The sequence below is a fragment of the Leptonychotes weddellii genome, chromosome 6 (genome assembly GCF_054177405.1).
Source record: "Leptonychotes weddellii isolate Sample4059 chromosome 6, ASM5417740v2, whole genome shotgun sequence".
Taxonomy (NCBI): Eukaryota; Metazoa; Chordata; class Mammalia; order Carnivora; family Phocidae; genus Leptonychotes; species Leptonychotes weddellii.
This window is the reverse complement of record NC_138374.1, coordinates 66444754-66462515: the sequence shown is the minus strand read 5'-3', so window position 1 is coordinate 66462515 and position 17762 is coordinate 66444754. Positions and strand designations below refer to the sequence as shown.

Sequence of the window (17762 nt, the reverse complement as noted above, 5' to 3'; positions counted from 1 at the left end):
GTTCCATGAGGTCATGAGGGTGTGCCCTAAACCAGTATGACTGGCGTCCCTGTGAAAAGAGGACCTTCGTACAGAGAGCCACGCACAGGGAGGAGATGGCCATTAACAAGCAAGGGCAGAGCCTGCCCCCAGCACCCTCAGAAGGATCCATCTCGGACTTAGAGGCTCCAGGGTGGTGACACTCCACTTGCGGTGCTTTGGCAACAGCAGCCCTAGACACCAGCACAGGTATTCGGAATGGCACCCTCCTCTCTTCATTCTACCCTCCATATCTTATACCCGAGCCCTGGGGACCCCATTCCTGGTTGAGCACCACAGCTTCCGAGTTTCTCCCTAGACCTCCCCGGACGAGCCACTGCTGGGATGACTTGTCTAAAACTCTGTTCTTATGCCATCACTCTACGGGGAGACTCAGGAAGCTCCCCAGGTCTGGGAGACCAAGACCTCTTTGCCCAAAGCAGCCCTTTCCAAAGTAGAGCTGTTAACCCCACTGGATGCCCAAGTTAACAGGCATGCCCAGGTGGTGGGAGAAACATGGCTTCCTCTGTTCAGAGAAGTTTGCTTATCTGCCAAATGAACTTGACCAGCTGTCTCCTCTCCCTCCCTTCCTTTATGGAGATGTGCTGAGATTCTCCAAGAATCTAAGGGAGAGTTTCTCAGCTTACCTGCCTACGGGGCCTCTGTTCTGGGAGCATCCAGAAACATTACTACTCAGCTTTCCAGGCCGGAGATGTCAAAATGCTAACTTTGACAGTAGCTCTAAGCATTCACCATTATATCCCCGGTACCTAAGAGAGTGGCGGTATCAAAGACTTGACAGATGGATGAATGTGGCATCATCTATCCTGTTGCAATCCATTTCCAATTTATCAAATGCCACCATGCCACTGCCTCATTCATGACGGCCTCTGGCCTCCCTGCCATATGGACAGAACACACCCCTGAACTCCTAATCTCCTCACTAGATTTCCTCCCCTCCTGCCCCACTCAAGGGTCGCCGTTCAAGGCGCTACTCAAATCTGACATCAGCTATCCCAGCTTCTAGACAACTAAAAAGAATGTTTGTATCTTTACCTATCAGGTCTTCTTTTTGTCCTGTCTCTGAAAAAGTTGAGATTCTTACTTTTATTTATTTTTTAAGATTTTATTTATTTGAGGGAGAGTGAGAGGGAGAGAACATGAGAGGGGGGAGGGTCAGAGGGAGAAGCAGACTCCTCGCTGAGCGGGGAGCCCAATGCAGGGCTTGATCCCAGGACTCCGGGATCATGACCTGACCCGAAGGCAGATGCTTAACCGACTGAGCCACCCAGGCACCCTGAGATTCTTACTTTTAAAATGCTAACTCACTGGTATGTGCCTCGGATATTTATCTAATATATGTGTGCATATATCTTCCCTGCCAGATTATACATTCCTTGAAGGAAACCAATATGTTGGGTGTTCCCCACAGGATATTTTTTTAAAAATTAGGCTCCACACCCAGCATGGAGCCCAATGTGGGGACTCGAACTCACAACCCTGAGATCAAGACCTGAGCTGAGATCAAGAGTCAGACACTCAGCCAACGGAACCACCCAGGCACAACCCCACAGAACATCTTTAAGCACATTATCAATCAGTATTTGCTAGGAACATTAACCCTGTAAGGAAAACAAACCCCACTAATTATTACTTCTCCTTCTCCTGTTTGAATCTCTCCACTCCTGGTGATACCTTATCCTTTAAAATCCGCTGTTTCCCATCCTGAAAAGAAGCAGCTTTTTTCCCCTGTATTTTCTAACACCCTCAAACAAGAATTCAATATTTTTTCCTTGCTCCCTTAAGGAATCTTCCAGGACTGCATGAACTTTATCACCCACTCACTCTTTAAGCCTTACAATTACGTTTTCGTCCCAATGACCAATTTCTGCTTCTGAGCTCCTTTTCTTCCTCTGGCCTCAAATGAGGTGTTCCTCAAGCTTCCATCCCTGGCTCCCCCCTTTGCTTTCTACAAGGACTCCCTCCTTGGCAGTCTCGTCCACTCCCGAGGCTTCAGCTATAACCTCCTGATGCGAGAGTCCTAAACCAGGACCTAGAGCTGTGTTTTCCAGCACTTACTGGGCATTGCCACAAATCTCACATACCCCAACCTCTTCAAACCTCTATCTCCTGTTTCACAGCCCACAGACAAACAGAACTTAATCCCAGCAACACATGAATCCTATCTTCTTCCTGAATTCTTTATTTATATTTTTGGTAGGAACAGGTCCCAGTTACAGGCTTAAAATTTACTCTCATCCTCTCTGCAGTTCCCTGGGGCTCCCGGATATGGTCGTTGGTCCATCACTCACAATGCCCAATACCTTCCATCCACCCGTGTCTGGCATTCAAGGCTCTGGGGCCCGGGCTCCAACTTATCCCTCAGCCTTATCACCTAGGATCTCCTAATCCTTCAACTCCAGGCAAAGTATTTGTCAGTGGCTCTTTCCTCAGGTACCAAAGCTGGTAGCAGGGATGCTCTCGTCCTGCCCTTGGACACACGTCCCAGAGTCACTTCCATGTCAAAGACGGTAATACCACGCAGCCATTCACAGCCATGGCACAAACTGAATAAAGTTTGTGAGATAACATTACATGACAGAAGGAAGATATATTTACAAACAGTTTTTACAATTATTCATATGAAAAAAAATGTATGAGGGAATACATCCAAATGACAAAAAGACAGTTATATTAGAGTAGTGGAATTGTGAATGAGGTTTTTCATTTTCCTAGATTCTAAATTTTACTTAGTGTGGTTTTTAAAATACGTTTTTACTTTAGGGGCGCCTGGGTGGCTCAGTTGGTTAAGCAGCCGACTCTTGATTTGAGCTCAGGTCATGATCTCAGGGTCACGGGATCGAGCCCCACATCGGGCTCCATGCTCAGCAGGGAGTCTGCTTGAGATTCTCTCTCCCTCTCCCTCTGTCCCTCCCCTCACCTGCACGTACTCTCTCTAAAATAAATAAATCTTTAAATAAGATAAAATACCTTTTTTTTTAGAATACTTTTAGACTTACAGATATCTTGAGAAGATGGTATAAAGAGTTCCTGGATACCCTACACCCCATTTCCTTTATTATTATTACTATTTTTTTTAAAGACTTTATTTATTTATTTGACAGAGCAAGAGAGCACAAGCAGGGGGAACAGGAGAGGGAGAGGAAGAGGGAGAAGCAGGCTCCCCGCTGAGCAGGGAGTCCGATGCGGGACTCAATCCCAGGACCCTGGGATCATGACCTGAGCTGAAGGCAGACGCTTAACGACTAAGCCACCCAGGAGCCCCCAATTCCTTTATTATTAACACCTTACATTAGTATGATACTTTTGTCACAACTAAATGAGCCCAGTACTTTCATGTAGTTTCTAAAACTTAAAAGATAAAGACTTTAGTTTGGTAAAACCAAATAAACAACATAAATCGAGGAAAACGTCATTCTTTCTATCACCTCTAACTCCGCGTTAGCAACCTGATATTTATTATTTTTATTATTACTCCGGTTTCCTCTTGGCATGGATTGTTGGCTACAAACTGGAACAAATTTTGCTTTATTCTCATTTGCCAGATGTTTGTGCATGTAGTTCACATGGTTGAAACTTCACTGTTGGCTAAAGGTTCTGGAAAGTGTTTTCTTGAACATAAAGTTCCACAGACTTTTTTTTTTTCCCCTAAGTAGTGTCCATGGAGCCCAGCATGGGGATTGAACTCATGACTCAGAGTCAGATGCTTAACCGACTGAGCCACCCAGCCACCCCAAGTTCCATGAACGTTTTTAAGCCCTGTGAACCATCCCCACATCTAGAATCTCATGTTGGGTGCCCTGCTTCGCTAGCGAGTCCATAAGCTCTTTAGGGGTCTTCTCTCCTCCCTGCCCCACCCCCTGTTTTTCTTACATCCAAGAACACCAAGTCCAGGTTTGGTCTCAGAACATACGCTCAACAAATGCCACTTGTAATAAATTGTAGAAGTAGGACACGCTCTAGTAGATGGGGTATGGATTTTAAGTTCCTAAAAGTAAAGGATTCTCTACGAAATTTGTCTGAGATGTCAGACTTCGACTTTGCACACGAGGACGCTGCAATGTTTTCCCTCTGCATCATTCAAAGAAGTGGATTTTAGTTTTCAAATGATAAAAAGCACTCACACACCAAATGTTACATATTCTGAAGAACATATCTTTAGCTTGCTTTTAATGTCGGAGCTCTAGAAAATGGACTACGGGTTTTGTTTTGTTTTGTTTTTTTAAACGTGTCTCCCCTGGTGAGTTTTCTTTATTCTAACTGCCAAGTTGGCTTCAAAGAATCCGCTGGATATCTAGCAGTTAGAACAAATCCTATAGATTATGCAAAGAAATAACGAACTGAAGTAGGTAGGTACAGTCCTACTTTTCATAGGAATATGACAATTTCTTTTACAACAGAACTGGGAAAAAAATCTCAAATAGGTTTCTTCCCCTTTTATTCGTTTATAGATCTATTTTCATCTTTTAGTCTTTACTTCATATAGCCAGACCTATGACACTAAAATTAAACAGTTTCTGAACAGTGTCCTAAGGTATATTCTGTACCTAATCTTAACCGGTTTTGGAAAATCCCTACAAGCAAGCTAAACAAACAATGTAGCATTCTTACATCTTCATGAGAATCTATATCATGTTACAAAACATGTGAAGAGCAAAGCTTGGTTAAACAAATTGAGGAATGCAAGAAGAGAAAATTTCCGACTTTGGGTTTACTACAACTGTTTAAATTTAGTCGGTGCCAAAGTCAACCATTAGATCGTAACTCCAAGGAAAATGCTAGGGATTACTAAATAAGAATATGATATTCACAATAGGTGACTGAAGAGCCCCAAATCAAAGTTAAAAGCAGCATCACTGACAACTTTCAAGAGAGCTGTATACAATTAAAATTGACAGTTCTATCAACTACAGTATAATTTTGCTTTTTTTGCAAAAGTGATCTGACTATCCAAGAGTATCACTATTGATGATTTATGACAGACTGATGTTTGACAAGTAAGCCTAAACAGAACTTTCAATTTGTCTCTCTAAAAAATTACCTTGGTGTTATGGAACAGGCAGGACCAAACTAGCCCATCTTGAGGCAAGACATGCTTTTTGAGACATTTGACACTCTAAATATAGTTCAGCAGATGTGAAGCATTGTGCAATTCTGCTAATGAGCTTTGAGCAAGTAGAAAGAAATGGGCTGGACAGTACAAGAAGTAACGGAAGCACAAGGTGACCCAAGGAAACTTCTGGAAGGATGTACCTCAAAAGGTAACAATGGAATGACAGGCAATTCTCAGTTTTTTGGGGTACATTTTTGTCCTATCTGAAGTTTAAAATAACAAACATTCTTCTATAATCAGAAAACAGCACAGGGATTTGCTTTTTGGGGAAAGACAAAAAAAATAACGTGTTACTGAAAAAAGGAAAAGTTTTATAAAAACATTACAAAAATGTTATTAGACTCTCCAGTTTTGTTGTGGCTTAAAAAAAGCTTCCCATTCACAGCATACCAACTCCATCTGAAAGAAAGCAGTCTCTGCTCTTTCATTCACTAACACTGATGGTCTGTGTTTAGCCTACAGACAAATATTTTTTTTTGAAAAACGGATTAAAGCTGCCATAGTAACGGGGAGTAACAGACGTTGTGTGGATGTGCTCTATCTACCGGGCTGTTTAAAGATCATTTCCAGACTTATTTTATTACCTAAAAATCCTCTTCTTTCTTTTCAAAGCTCTGGAGGAGAATTTCTAAAAAATTCTAGAAGGATTAGCAAGAGCCTAAGGGTGAAAATATAACTAAAAGGAGTCTTACCTGATGTTGCACATCAGAATCTGTTGGGCAGTTCAACGTAATGGGATCACATTCCTCAGCTGGAGGGTGGAAAAAGACACAAGACTTGATAAAGAACACGCTCTGCGGTGTAAGGCCTACCATTAGGATGCAATATTATGTGCTCCCTAGATATCTAGTAAAATCAGGAAGGCCTCAGGTCTCCTGCCCTCTCTGCATCCATGTGTAAGGCCCCTAAGCTACACCCCACTGCCTGGGAGGACACCAGCCACAGTCCCCACTCACCCCTGAGTACTGAGTTTCAGTTCCCTGCCAGTCCACAGAACTACTCAGATGAGTTAGTCACATCCTCCCTGCAGAACCAGGGGCGCTCCATCCTCTTGCCACATTTACCACCTGCAGTCCCTGGTTGTTCATGCTGTTCCCGAGGGCAACCCTCTGTGACCCTGCATGGCTTGCAGCATCCCCCTCCCCCAGGCCGTGAGGATAAGTGACTCATAAACTGCTGTCCATCTCCTTTGTCCAGTGTCAGGTATGTGTGGCCGTCCACCTAACCCCAGGGCAGGATCCGTCCCCCACCAGCCGGGTGAACAGGAGGTGGTCTGACAACTGGCCTCACAGACAGCATGGCCCACCCACTATGGAAGACATTCGGTCAGACTGAGCCAGCGTCACTGGCCCAGCAAGGGCTGCCTGGGACAGAACTGCCAGTTGCCAGACATGCACGTCGGTGTTTGTCCTCTCTTCCCAGCTAAAATGTCCTCGTCCCCAAGATGAAAACTGTTGTTCACTGTCTGTCCCCCAGTGTGATGTGTTGTCGGGTTCCACGGATGCTTGGCAGGTGAGCTTGGAGGATTCCAGCTCTAAGTGCCCTGACCGGTCCCTACTTAAGTCCCAGCTATCAAGGGCTGGGCTCGAGCTCTCCAGGAGCTGTGTCCAGCCTGGTGGCCATCACGGTACTCGGGGCAGGTGCACAAGGACTGCGATCGTACATGGCCAGGATGGTGGTGGGGATGGCCCTTTGGGAGGTCTGCAGAAAGCAATAAGATCACCAGCCCAGGGAGAGTGAAACATGGCTCCCTGCGTGTGGTTGTTTGGGCACAAACGGCGACCTTGTCTGTCTCCTCTGCTGTCGCTGCCCTTGCTGCTGGCACACGTGCTCTCCTGACCCCCGAGGGCATCAAGGTACACATCCATGGCAGCCTGTGGCCCAGGAACCGGGGGGAACAGGAGAGGAGTGTTTGGCGTGTGGCTCTTGTGCCAATGCCACGCCCCCCGCCTGTGCGCCCGGGCTCAGCGCAGCTGTGCCAAAGGACCAATCCTGCGATCACGGGCCTGATGGACCCTGCGCGACCCGTAGCAGTAGGACCTTCCTGGAGGTGGACCCCCAGGCAGATTGACTGGCCTTCCCTATGAGGTGGGCCATCAGCCTCCCCAGCCTGTCCCCATAAACTCCCAGAAAGTCTGCACCGTGAATGATCAGAAAATGAACGCTGAGGCTTTATGCAGGTAGAAATAAAAATATTCCAAGGGAGTCCACAGAGAAAGCATAAAAAACAAAGGAACGGCAGGGCTGTAGCCAAAAGCCCAGTTTCAGCCCATTGCCCGCTGGGCCACTGGGCTACCTGTGCCTGATACAATGAAGATCCGGATCCTCAGTTACAGGGGAAACCCATGGTCCCCCTGCGGCATGGCAAGGGGTTAGTTCGAGCCTGATGCAAGCCTGGGGTCCCGAAACCATATGAAAGCAACCACTGCCGTACGGCAGGCAGCTGTGGCAGGCCCCAACCCCCATGGTACTGATCTGAGGCTCTGTGGAAGAGGAAATGTAGAAATATGAGCAGAGCAGAGGATTCCCCCACCTACCCAGAGTTTATCTGGTGACGCAAAAAGAAAAGGGGAGGGGAAATGAAAGAAAGATGGAAAGAAATCTGGATACTGGGGAGGACATAAAAGGAAAAAAAGAACTGAAAACAGAGGTCCAGAGTTTGACCCAATGGCAAATCCAACATTTACTACAATAATTTACACAGCCCACAGATGAAAGAGTGCTGGATGGGCGGCTCAGTTGGTTGAGCATCCGACTCTTGATTTCAGCCCAGGTTGTGATCTCGGGGTTGTGAGATTGAGCCCGGGGTCAGGCTCCACGCTGAGCATGGAGTCTGCTTGAAATTCGCTCCCTCTGCCCCCTCTCCCAGCACATGTGTATACACACACTTTAAAAAAAAAAAATAAAGTGCTGGATGCTTCTGCCTGATGAATTAAGTTCTGAATTAGCTTTAATATTTGCTAAAATGCATGACTTGGCAAAATCCTCATGGACTTAATCAGTACTGGGGCTCCAATTACAGTTACACCTGGAGATGCCACTAAATGTCAACACGGTGTTCCCCCCACCCCATAATCTTAGGAGAGCTCCTGAATGTAAAATAGAGGACAGGCATGCCTCACCCTGACCATGAGAACTACCGTTTTGCCTCAATATCCCATGGTCACAGCACCCATTGCCCTAGAGCATCCCACAGGGGGCATGGCTACTCTGACCCCATAAATTAATATTCAATTTTTACAGTTAGAAGTTGACTTGACAAAATGAGACCCCATAGACCTCTTAGTTCAAATAACTAATATGGCCCAATGTAAATTAAACAGGACCTTCAAAAATCAAAACTTAATTTAAGACCTGATGAGTGAAAGAAAGGCTGATTATCTACTGCTTCTCCATTTAACAGTTGAATTTGGCCTCTTCTTAAACCCGGAAGAAAACAAATGGCACCTCAAAGTGCATTACTGCAACCTTAATGCAGTGGTCCCATCCTTTAAAGCCCCATACCTGATGCCCAGTATTATTGAAATTACGGACTCCATCCCATCAGCCACTAGTAAATATGTGGCTATTAGAGATTTGGCTAATATATTCTGTCCGGTGTCTGCTTTAGCAGCCTCTCACTGCAGTGTGCCTTCATCTGCAAAGGCACCCACACAGGGTGACCAGGCTACCCACGGGTTACCTAACAACCTTGTCCTACCGCATGGCCTTTGCAGGCAAGATCTGAACTACACCCAACCTTCTCCAGGATCACGGGTATGACATTACATGGATGACATCCTCCTCTGAGGACATCCATTTGACATAGTCATCCAAGCCATAGAAATATCCATAAAAGAGCTCACAGAAAGGGAACGGGACATTGCCCCCCAACACAGTGCGCCGCCCTGCCAACTTGGTTAAATTCCTAAGACTCTTCCGGTAAACTAAGGGCTGTTCCATCTCTGACGCCGCCAATAAAGAGTTATGGAGCCTCTCAGTACCTACAAGTTAAGACAAGTCCAACATCTTTTAGTTCTTTTGGAACTCTGGAGGCAACATATTCCCCCATTTACAGACTTTACTTACTTTCATTGCTATAGTTACTTGCAAAGTGGTCCACCATAAATTTGGCTCCCTCCAACAAAAGTCTACGAACATTCTCAGAGACCCCTTCATTGCCAGGGTTTCAACAACCTCTTCATATTCCTCTTGAAGTCCCCAGACCACCCATGATAGCCATAAGTTGTCCACATGCTTCTGATGCAAGGAACTGCCCTCCTAGGCCCTTCTCTCTATATACCATTAGAGCAGCAATTGCTGGCTGCATGCTAAGCTCTTCTGGAAATAGAAGCTCTCACTGTGAGCCTCCATGCCCTGCTGCCCATTATGCCTTGGGTCACAGAAACAGAACCGCACAAGCTTGACATGGCTACTGAGGCCTTGCTACTGAGTGGAGCAAACCCCGGACCCTCTGGCATATTCCACCCATGGGAGGGGGCGTCCCCCACTATCCTCAGTCTCTTACCAGATGCCATGATGCTGGAAGAGGTTACTCTTCTCTGATGCCTGGGTTACCTGGGGCGGGGGTCGGGGGGGAGTCCCTTCAGATCAACTGAGTGAATAGCAGTGGGAGTTTGTAGACACTAAAGATGAGATCACCACCATTATACACGATGGAGCTCATGGATAGTTGTGCTTTCCAGCCCTTTCAGGATGTCCCTGATAACAGATGGGATTCAAGGGTCAGCACAATTGGCCAAACTTCAGGTTGTCATCTTAGTGCTGAATGCCCTGGTCAACAAATGGTCCCATCAGCAGCATCATTATTTTATTATTATTATTATTATTATTTTTACAAACTCTTGAACCATTGCTAAGACTTGTCCACTTTGGGGTAAAGAACTCTGGGAATCTCTTGCCTCACAGATGAACAGAATATAAATCAAGGCGACAGATGTCTCTACCTAAAGTAAGCCCACAATCTAAGGCCTCGCTAGAACACTCTCTATCCCCTCGGAGCTCCAGACATTACTGGATAGGGACCAAGATGGTCATTTCACTTCTCAAATAACGCCTGGTTCTAAAAGGAGCCATTTGATGCAACTTCCATCTACTCTATAGGCAACAGGTTCCATCGAAAGGTAGAATGGGCTCCTCACAGAATTCCTGTTTTAGTTACAAAGTGCAAACAGAACCCCTGCCTGGTGTCACTCCTGCCAGAGGCATTGGTTATATCGATTCATGCCCTCTGGGGCCATGCCCTCACTACCCCCATGCCACACCACATGGCCCATTCTCTCCTGGTCAAGTGCCTGTTTTGCTATTTAGGGAGGCCCTTCTCTACCCTGTAAGTCTCAATCGTCACTAAGGTTTAAATTGATGTCAAGAAACCGCGGAGTCAACTGGGGTATAAGATCTAAGATTGAGACTCAATATTATGTGCTGTCTTGACATCTGGTGAAATCAGGAGGACCTCGAACGGCCTCGAACCGCACTCTGCTCTGTGGATAAGGCCCCCTAGCTAAACCCAAGCCACAGTCGCCACATACCCCTGGGTACTGAGTTTCAGTTCCCTGCCAGCCCACAGAATTACTCAGACGGGCCAATCACATCCTCCCTGGGGAACCAGGGCGCTCCATCCTCTTGCCACCCTTTCCACCTGCAGTCCCTGGTTGTTCACGCTGTTCCCGAGGGCAACCCTCTGTGACCCTGCATGGCTTGCAGCGTCCCCCTCCCCCAGGCCGTGAGGATAAGTGACTCATAAACTGCTGTCCATCTCCTCTGTCCAGTGCCAGGTACGTGTGGCCGTCCGCCTAACCCCAGGGCAGGATCCTTCCCTCACCAGCCGGGTGAGTAAGCGGCACTCCAAACACATTCCCCTCTGCTTAACCCTGCATCAGATTCCACTGTGCTCATTTGCTCGTCTGACATTTGACTAAGCCTGGCAGACAGCAGGGAGTGGGATTATACCTGTCTTCATAGCTCAGCCTCCTAAAAGATAAGCAAAGTTATGTCAGCTCTATTGTCAAAGTGGGGGTTGCCAGGGAAAGTCAAAGGAACCCGAAATGCACGGGCCATGTTGAACACCTTTTAAAAACTTGACTTGGGGAAGAAACCTCCATTCTTAGGTTGTTTGACATGTGTTAACTTCACAGCTCCCGGCTTGTAGTGGCCCAAATGTGTGAAAAATTGATTTTGGTCCCAGCAGCTTTGAATCTTTGTAGAATTCAAATACTGCACTCTAAACTTGAAAGCTGAGAGACACACAGAACATTATGAAAGAAAGGTTCATGCAAACCTTGAAAGTTATAAAGCTTTAAAGAAAGAATCATTTATCAGGGGCCAACAGTTAAGACTGAATGAGAGATTGGTTGATTCATCTCTTTCTTACATTCGTTAACATTCATTCACCTATTAAGTGCCAGGCTGCTGGGGCTGCATTCATGGCCTCCTACTCGATTCCAACTAAAGGACATTTTTCCCCTTAATAGTATTATCTGAGAAATTTAAACTAAAAGCATGGTTTTTCACTAAGATTCTACACGTATCTTTTGAAGCAAGAGCAGTAGAGATCTTGCCTTGGCCTGTGCTTCTCAAGATACAGTGCCCAGCATTGTGGCATCGAAAGCACCTGTGTGGTTAACAATGCAGATTCCCAGGCTCCACACCAGACTTCCTTCACTGGAATCTCGGGGCCCCCAGAAATCTGACATCCAACGGGCATCCCACAGAATTCTGATGCACTACGGCAAAAAGTAACAGATGTGTGATTTCAGTCACACCGATTCTCAGAAGGGCTACTGTCATAACGGTCAACCCAGCATTTTTGTAAAAGCATGGTTTTTTTCTCCCCAATATGAGGATAACTTGAACTTATGTAGTTACTTTTGTGAAGTGGTATCCCAAACACTCCTGTGGTCATATCCCTCTCTCTCCTCTCTGCCCTCCCCCAAAGGAAAAAAAATTGTGCAGGATGGGGGTGCCTGAGCAGCTCAGTTAGTTAAGCGTCTGCCTTCGGCTCAGGTCATGATCTCAGGGTCCTGGGATCAAGTCCCTTGTCGGGCTCCCTGCTCAGCGGGGAGCCTGCTTTTCCCTCTGCCCCTCCCCCCCAGCTCATGCTCTCTCACTTTCTCACTTGCTCTCTCTCAAATAAATAAATAAAATCTTTTTCAAAAATGGTGCAGGATGGTCACCTTTGTATTCAAACCATATAATTTGGGGGAGGAGGGAGTTTATTGTAACAGGAGTCCCAGTCAAGGTTGAGTGGGAGGCAATGAACTTGGAATGAGCAGGACCAGGACATAGCAAATCATGCAGGCAGGAGGGGTGTTTGGTTTCCTCTTAGAACAAGGAAGCCTATTAACAATATGCTGTCAATCAATGAGGGGAGAGATCATATAAAATACAACATATTGGCTTGTGAGTTTTGGGTAAACATTTTTACTTCCGAATTATTTTAGTGAATATCTTCATATTTATTTTTCTAACTTTTTCAAACTGAACCACTACTTATACATTTAGTTAACAAATTGTTCTAAAAGGTCCCCCCAAAATCATCTATGTTTGAGTTCAGATGCCTCAAATTTAGTAACTATAGAATTAGTCTACTTTATTTCTCTTTAACTTAAAATTCATCACAAATTTTTTTTGAACAATAAAAGAGAAGAGCAGGAACCATAGAGAAAAAGATGATAAACTCTTGACTGATTTATGATGTATTTATGTGCAATAATTTCCCCTCACTGGGAACAGTGGCTCAAAAATCAGAATTTTTTTCCAAACACATTTTCTCTCAAATTGTGAAGAGTCATAATCGCTTCAGAACACTCAAGCCAGCAGTTTCTACAAGATATCAGGAGCTCTGTGATATAAAATAAGCTTCACTCATGTCACAAACTGCATGATCTCATCCTTTTTAACGGTTGTGTAATATTCTACCACACACACACACACACACACACACACACACACACACACACACATCTTTTTCATCCATTCATCTGTCAGTGGACACTGAGGTTGCTTCCTTATCTTGGCTATTGCAAATAATGCAGCTATAAACATAAGAGCGCATATATCTTTTCAAATAAGTGTTTTCGCTTTCTTTGGGTACATACCCAGTAGTAGAATTACTGAATCATATGGTAATTCTATTTTCATTTAAGGAACCTCCATACTGTTTTGCACTATGTCCGACCCCTGAAACTAATGTAACATTGTGTCAACTATACTCAAATAAAAAAAATTAATAAAATAAGCCTCACTCTTAAATTAGTCCTGAGTTTAGTGCCTGCAGATTCTCATAGAACAGCTCTCAGAAAAGAGTCCTAACAAAATGAACCCCCTGAAATCTCTAAAATCAGGGGAGGCAGAAGCTACACATTTGTTCTCAATAAGAAAACAAGTTTAACAACATGTTTCATCTCAAAAACATGCTGATTACTGGAGTTACATTAGATTTCCACTGTTGATTTATGGTGAAAACACATAATTCAGAACCACTCTAGTCTGGACGGCATGAGGAATAGCTTTATACTGCCCATGAATACAGTAGGAATATACTAGAAGCATAATAAAGATTTTGTGAAACATGCTTAATCTGCTTAAGAAAATAAATTTTGAAGACTTTTTAACCATATGGAAATTGTTCAAGCTAATTACAGGTAAATCCTCTGTTAAATATAGCAGGACCCCCTAAAATTCGCTTAAATGTTAGAGTCCAAGTTTGGACTTAATTAGATTATATTTACTTTTAAATCTATACATTGGCCCCATTGGTAGGTTTTAAAAAAATACTAGCAGATATCAAGTCATAGATATTATTATTATTATTATTTAAAGATTTTATTTATTTACTTGACAGAGAGAGAGACAGCGAGAGGGAACACAAGCAGGGGGAGTGGGAGAGGGAGAAGCAGGCTTCCCGCTGAGCAGGGAGCCAGATGCAGGGCTCCACCCCAGGACCCTGGGATCACGACCTGAGCCGAAAACCAAGAGTCAGATGCTCAACCAACTGAGCCACCCAGGCCCCCTTGGGGTAAGTTTTTAAACTTCTAGACATTATGTATAAGATGATGTGTTTCTTTAGAGATAAGAAATCATGTGCTTAATTATACTGTTCTCTCATAAATGTGGTTTTCACAGTCATGTTACTTGTAAAATCTTCACCAGTTTAATTAAGGTTTTGTAAATCTCAAATTCCAGGAGAAACCCAATAATACCATTATTATTGTATCAGGTGGCTAAGCAACCAGTCTTTTTTCCCTTTTTTTTTTTTTCCCCAAAACAGGAAATCACTTTCAAGGGTGTTAAAAAAGATCTTTAGATAGGGCAAGACATGACATTGCATTTCCAGAGTCACTGTAGCTCAGTGGTTGTCTCAAGCAGTGCTGTTTTTGCCACGGGGCTGGAAAAGCATCCTCAAGCCTGATTTTGCACATTTCCGTGGCCAGATTTCCCTCCACCATCTGATGCTTGCCTGTGTCAGGCACCGTCCTGGACTAATTTCACTGGATTTTCACTAGTGTTCTGGGAGGAGGAGAACACTGTCCTTCCTGCACTAGGAGACAGGGAACTGAGACCCTGACATGTGGAACCACCATTCTGAGGGCACTCAGAGTCCAGCTGGTGGTCTGGCTACAGTTTGGTTCTCTTGTCTATATGCCTCCCTGGTGGACACACCAAATCCTTGAAGCTTCTTAGGTTAAAGTGAGGTCTGCTTCCCAACCACTCAGGTATGCATTTACACACAGGTTCCTGGGCCTGGCCCCAGACCTACCACATCGTGATTCTAGAGCAGCTGGGCCCAGAATCTGGATTTTAAACAGCTCCCCCCCACCCCCACCCCCGATAATTCTTCACTGCACACTGAAGTCTAAGGAACACCACCTGAGACTGCCTCCCATCTGTCCCTGGTCGCCTGGCTTGCATCTTCCACCTCCTGGCTGAACTAGAGAATCAAATCGCAGACTGGAGGATTCAGGACACTTAGAGTCATTCACCAACAGGGGAAAGGAGGAAGGGAGCATGCCAGAAGCCTCCCCGAGCACAGCCAGGATTTGGACTCAAACCTGGCCTTTGATCTCTTTTCCCTACATCACTGCCACTCGCAGGGCATGCACAGGGGGGCAAAAGGAATGAAACACTAGCGGTGTAATTTCTGGGTGTAAGGGGAAGAGTCTGGCAAGTAAGGACTGGAGGGAGGGGAGCCTTGGCAGAACACCGCACTTAACCTCAGGTGGACCCTGGCGGCGAGTGCCCTCCCCACCCTCCAGTCAGGTGACCTATGACTACCCTATCACAAGGACTGCCAGGAAAACCCACATTAGTGGGTGCTGGGAAGTCCTACCTCTCCAGGAACCTGGGGGCCCCAGCCGTCTCTGAAGCTGGTCAGATCGGATGGTCCCCCACCCCGTCCGTCCACCCCTCCCTCTCTGGCTTGTCAGCAGAGCACAGGGGAAATGCTCCAGGAGGGCAACCAGAAAGCCTCCACAACAGACATGGCTCTGCAGACTGCCCCACGGAAGAAATTAGGAGAGGCTAAGCCTAGCCATGTCTACGCCATGGCTAAAACATTGGTCCATGAACTACAAAAGATAGGTTTTTTGGGGGTTTCGGGTTTTTGGTGGTTTTTTTTTTTTTGCTCTTTGCTTTGGGGCCTGACAAGCATCCTTTGCCCCTCTCTCTAGTAACAGAAGCCTCTTTCCTGTGGTTTGCGTGGAACTAACTCCATGCCCTCCCCCACCCAACCTCAAGGCGCAGACCTGACCAATGTCCTCCATCCTCCTGATGGCAGCAACTGATTCACAGATGGCCACGTGACCCAAACTCCCCGAATGACTGTCATCCCTAGAATCGTGCTGTGGGCGCTAGGGGGGCACCATCTTGACGGGCACCACGTACAACTAGAGGTGTCGGTGACCTCTTGATCTTTCCCACCATGAAGGGAAAGCCTGCCCCAAAATGGAGCCAACACAGATGAAGACAGAGCCAATGAGAGACACAGAGAGACTGAGCCTGAGAGCATCCTTCAAATGCCCAAAGACCCGAAGCCAGTATGTCTCCCCTCCCTTTTTAAAATCAGCTTGAGTTAGGTTTCTGTCACTTGCAACCCAGAGTCCTGGCTCTCTTCACTTTATGCATCTTAAAAACACCATAAGGATTTAATGTATAATTTGTAATGAGATAATTTATAGACTTTAATAAGAAAATCCATGCCTGAGACAATCAACAAGTCAAAAGCTAAAGTGTCAGTCTGTTTAACAACTTTAAGTAACAAGAGATGACTTTGACTAGTGCTTTGTTCAAGATCTTAAAATAATCACAAGTTCAAGTAGTTATATTAAGTGTACATACCTTTAGGGAGTCCCGTATCTTGAATGGGGTATTTGTCTGACTGTGGAAACCAACAAAAGAAGAGAGTTATTTTTAAACCCCATAGCTCAGTTATAAGAGCAAAGTGAAAAGAAAGCTTTGTTTGGGGAAAGTCATAATTTTAGTTTAAAACCTTGCAAGTTTCTAGCCTTGGATTTATCAACAGGCCTGACCCATTGCTTGTTTTTATCCTCGGCCTATAAAAATGAAATCAAGGTTGACAAGAAGTTAATGTTGGAACATGAGACAGAATAAGGCTTCTAAACTTCCTCAGCTCTGACCGCTAAACCACACGTCCTCTTTTCTGAAGTGCTATGCCCTGCACCCACCCCCCATTTCCTGTCGTTTAAAACTGAGGAGCATTTGCTTTTGTGAATTATGGGGATAGATCCATTTCTTGTCCCCATTTCTGTGGCATTCCTTTGGGTCAACAAGCCTGTGGACCAGGGAGTACTCACTCTTGTAGAGCTCTGTTCTGGGTTGACTAGGACAGGATTCAAAAGCCAACCAGCCTACCGACTGCACAAAGATCTACAGAGATCTACTCATCGTGTATAATTATACACAGCTCCTCAGTGCACTGGATGGTGGCAGTACCATGGGAGGGAATTCAAAATAGCAAAGGCTCTTGCAATCACGTATTTATTTCTTGGTACCTCCATGCAGGTATTCTGGAAACTTTGACTTCCGATTAAACTTTTGACTTCCCTGAGAGGAGCGGGAATGTGCCCAGTCTCCCCATCCTGTCCCCTAACCCCTGCTCAGCTCCCACTCCCCATCTGGGCCTTTGGGTCCACGCCCTCCAGCCTTAAAAAAAAAGGGCTGCACCTTCCAAATTGCCTGTAGGTCTCATGCATGTCTTCCTCCGACAGAGGAGAAAAAGAAACAAATGTGGAACCAAGGATTTTGCTTTAAAACCCCTTCCTTGCAGTTTCTTTGGACCTGAACAGTGAAGTTTCCAAACCTCTAGAAGCCTCGAACTCCTCTTCCACAGAAGAACACGATCAATCAGTCATCAATCATGGAGAACTTAAGTCAAATTCTCCCTGAGACTAAATTCTTCTAGTCTGTTCCGCAGAGCACGGAAAACACACCCATACTATAACACCTCTCAGGTTGTTTCTAAAGTACGGACTTGCCTATTTCCTCAGATAAAGTCAGAGTTTTTCCAAAAAAAGGAACTATGATCTTTGCAAACCCACACTTTGACTCAGTGCCAAATAAGCATCTACCAGAAGTCGACGTGAAGGGCCCA

General features: G+C 45.4%; 1 protein-coding gene across 1 annotated transcript in view; it reads right to left on the bottom strand.

Annotated features, from left to right (window-relative positions):
• Positions 1 to 16625, bottom strand: part of EDARADD (EDAR associated via death domain) — a gene marked incomplete at its 5' end in the record, with an annotated part of 46800 nt that extends 30175 nt beyond the window's left edge. The window contains 2 exons of the mRNA XM_081823170.1: positions 5845 to 5903; positions 16490 to 16625. Coding sequence (XP_081679296.1) covers positions 5845 to 5903; positions 16490 to 16625 — 195 coding nt within the window. The remainder of the gene's footprint in view (positions 1 to 5844; positions 5904 to 16489) is intronic.
• Between the last annotated feature and the right edge of the window lie 1137 nt (positions 16626 to 17762).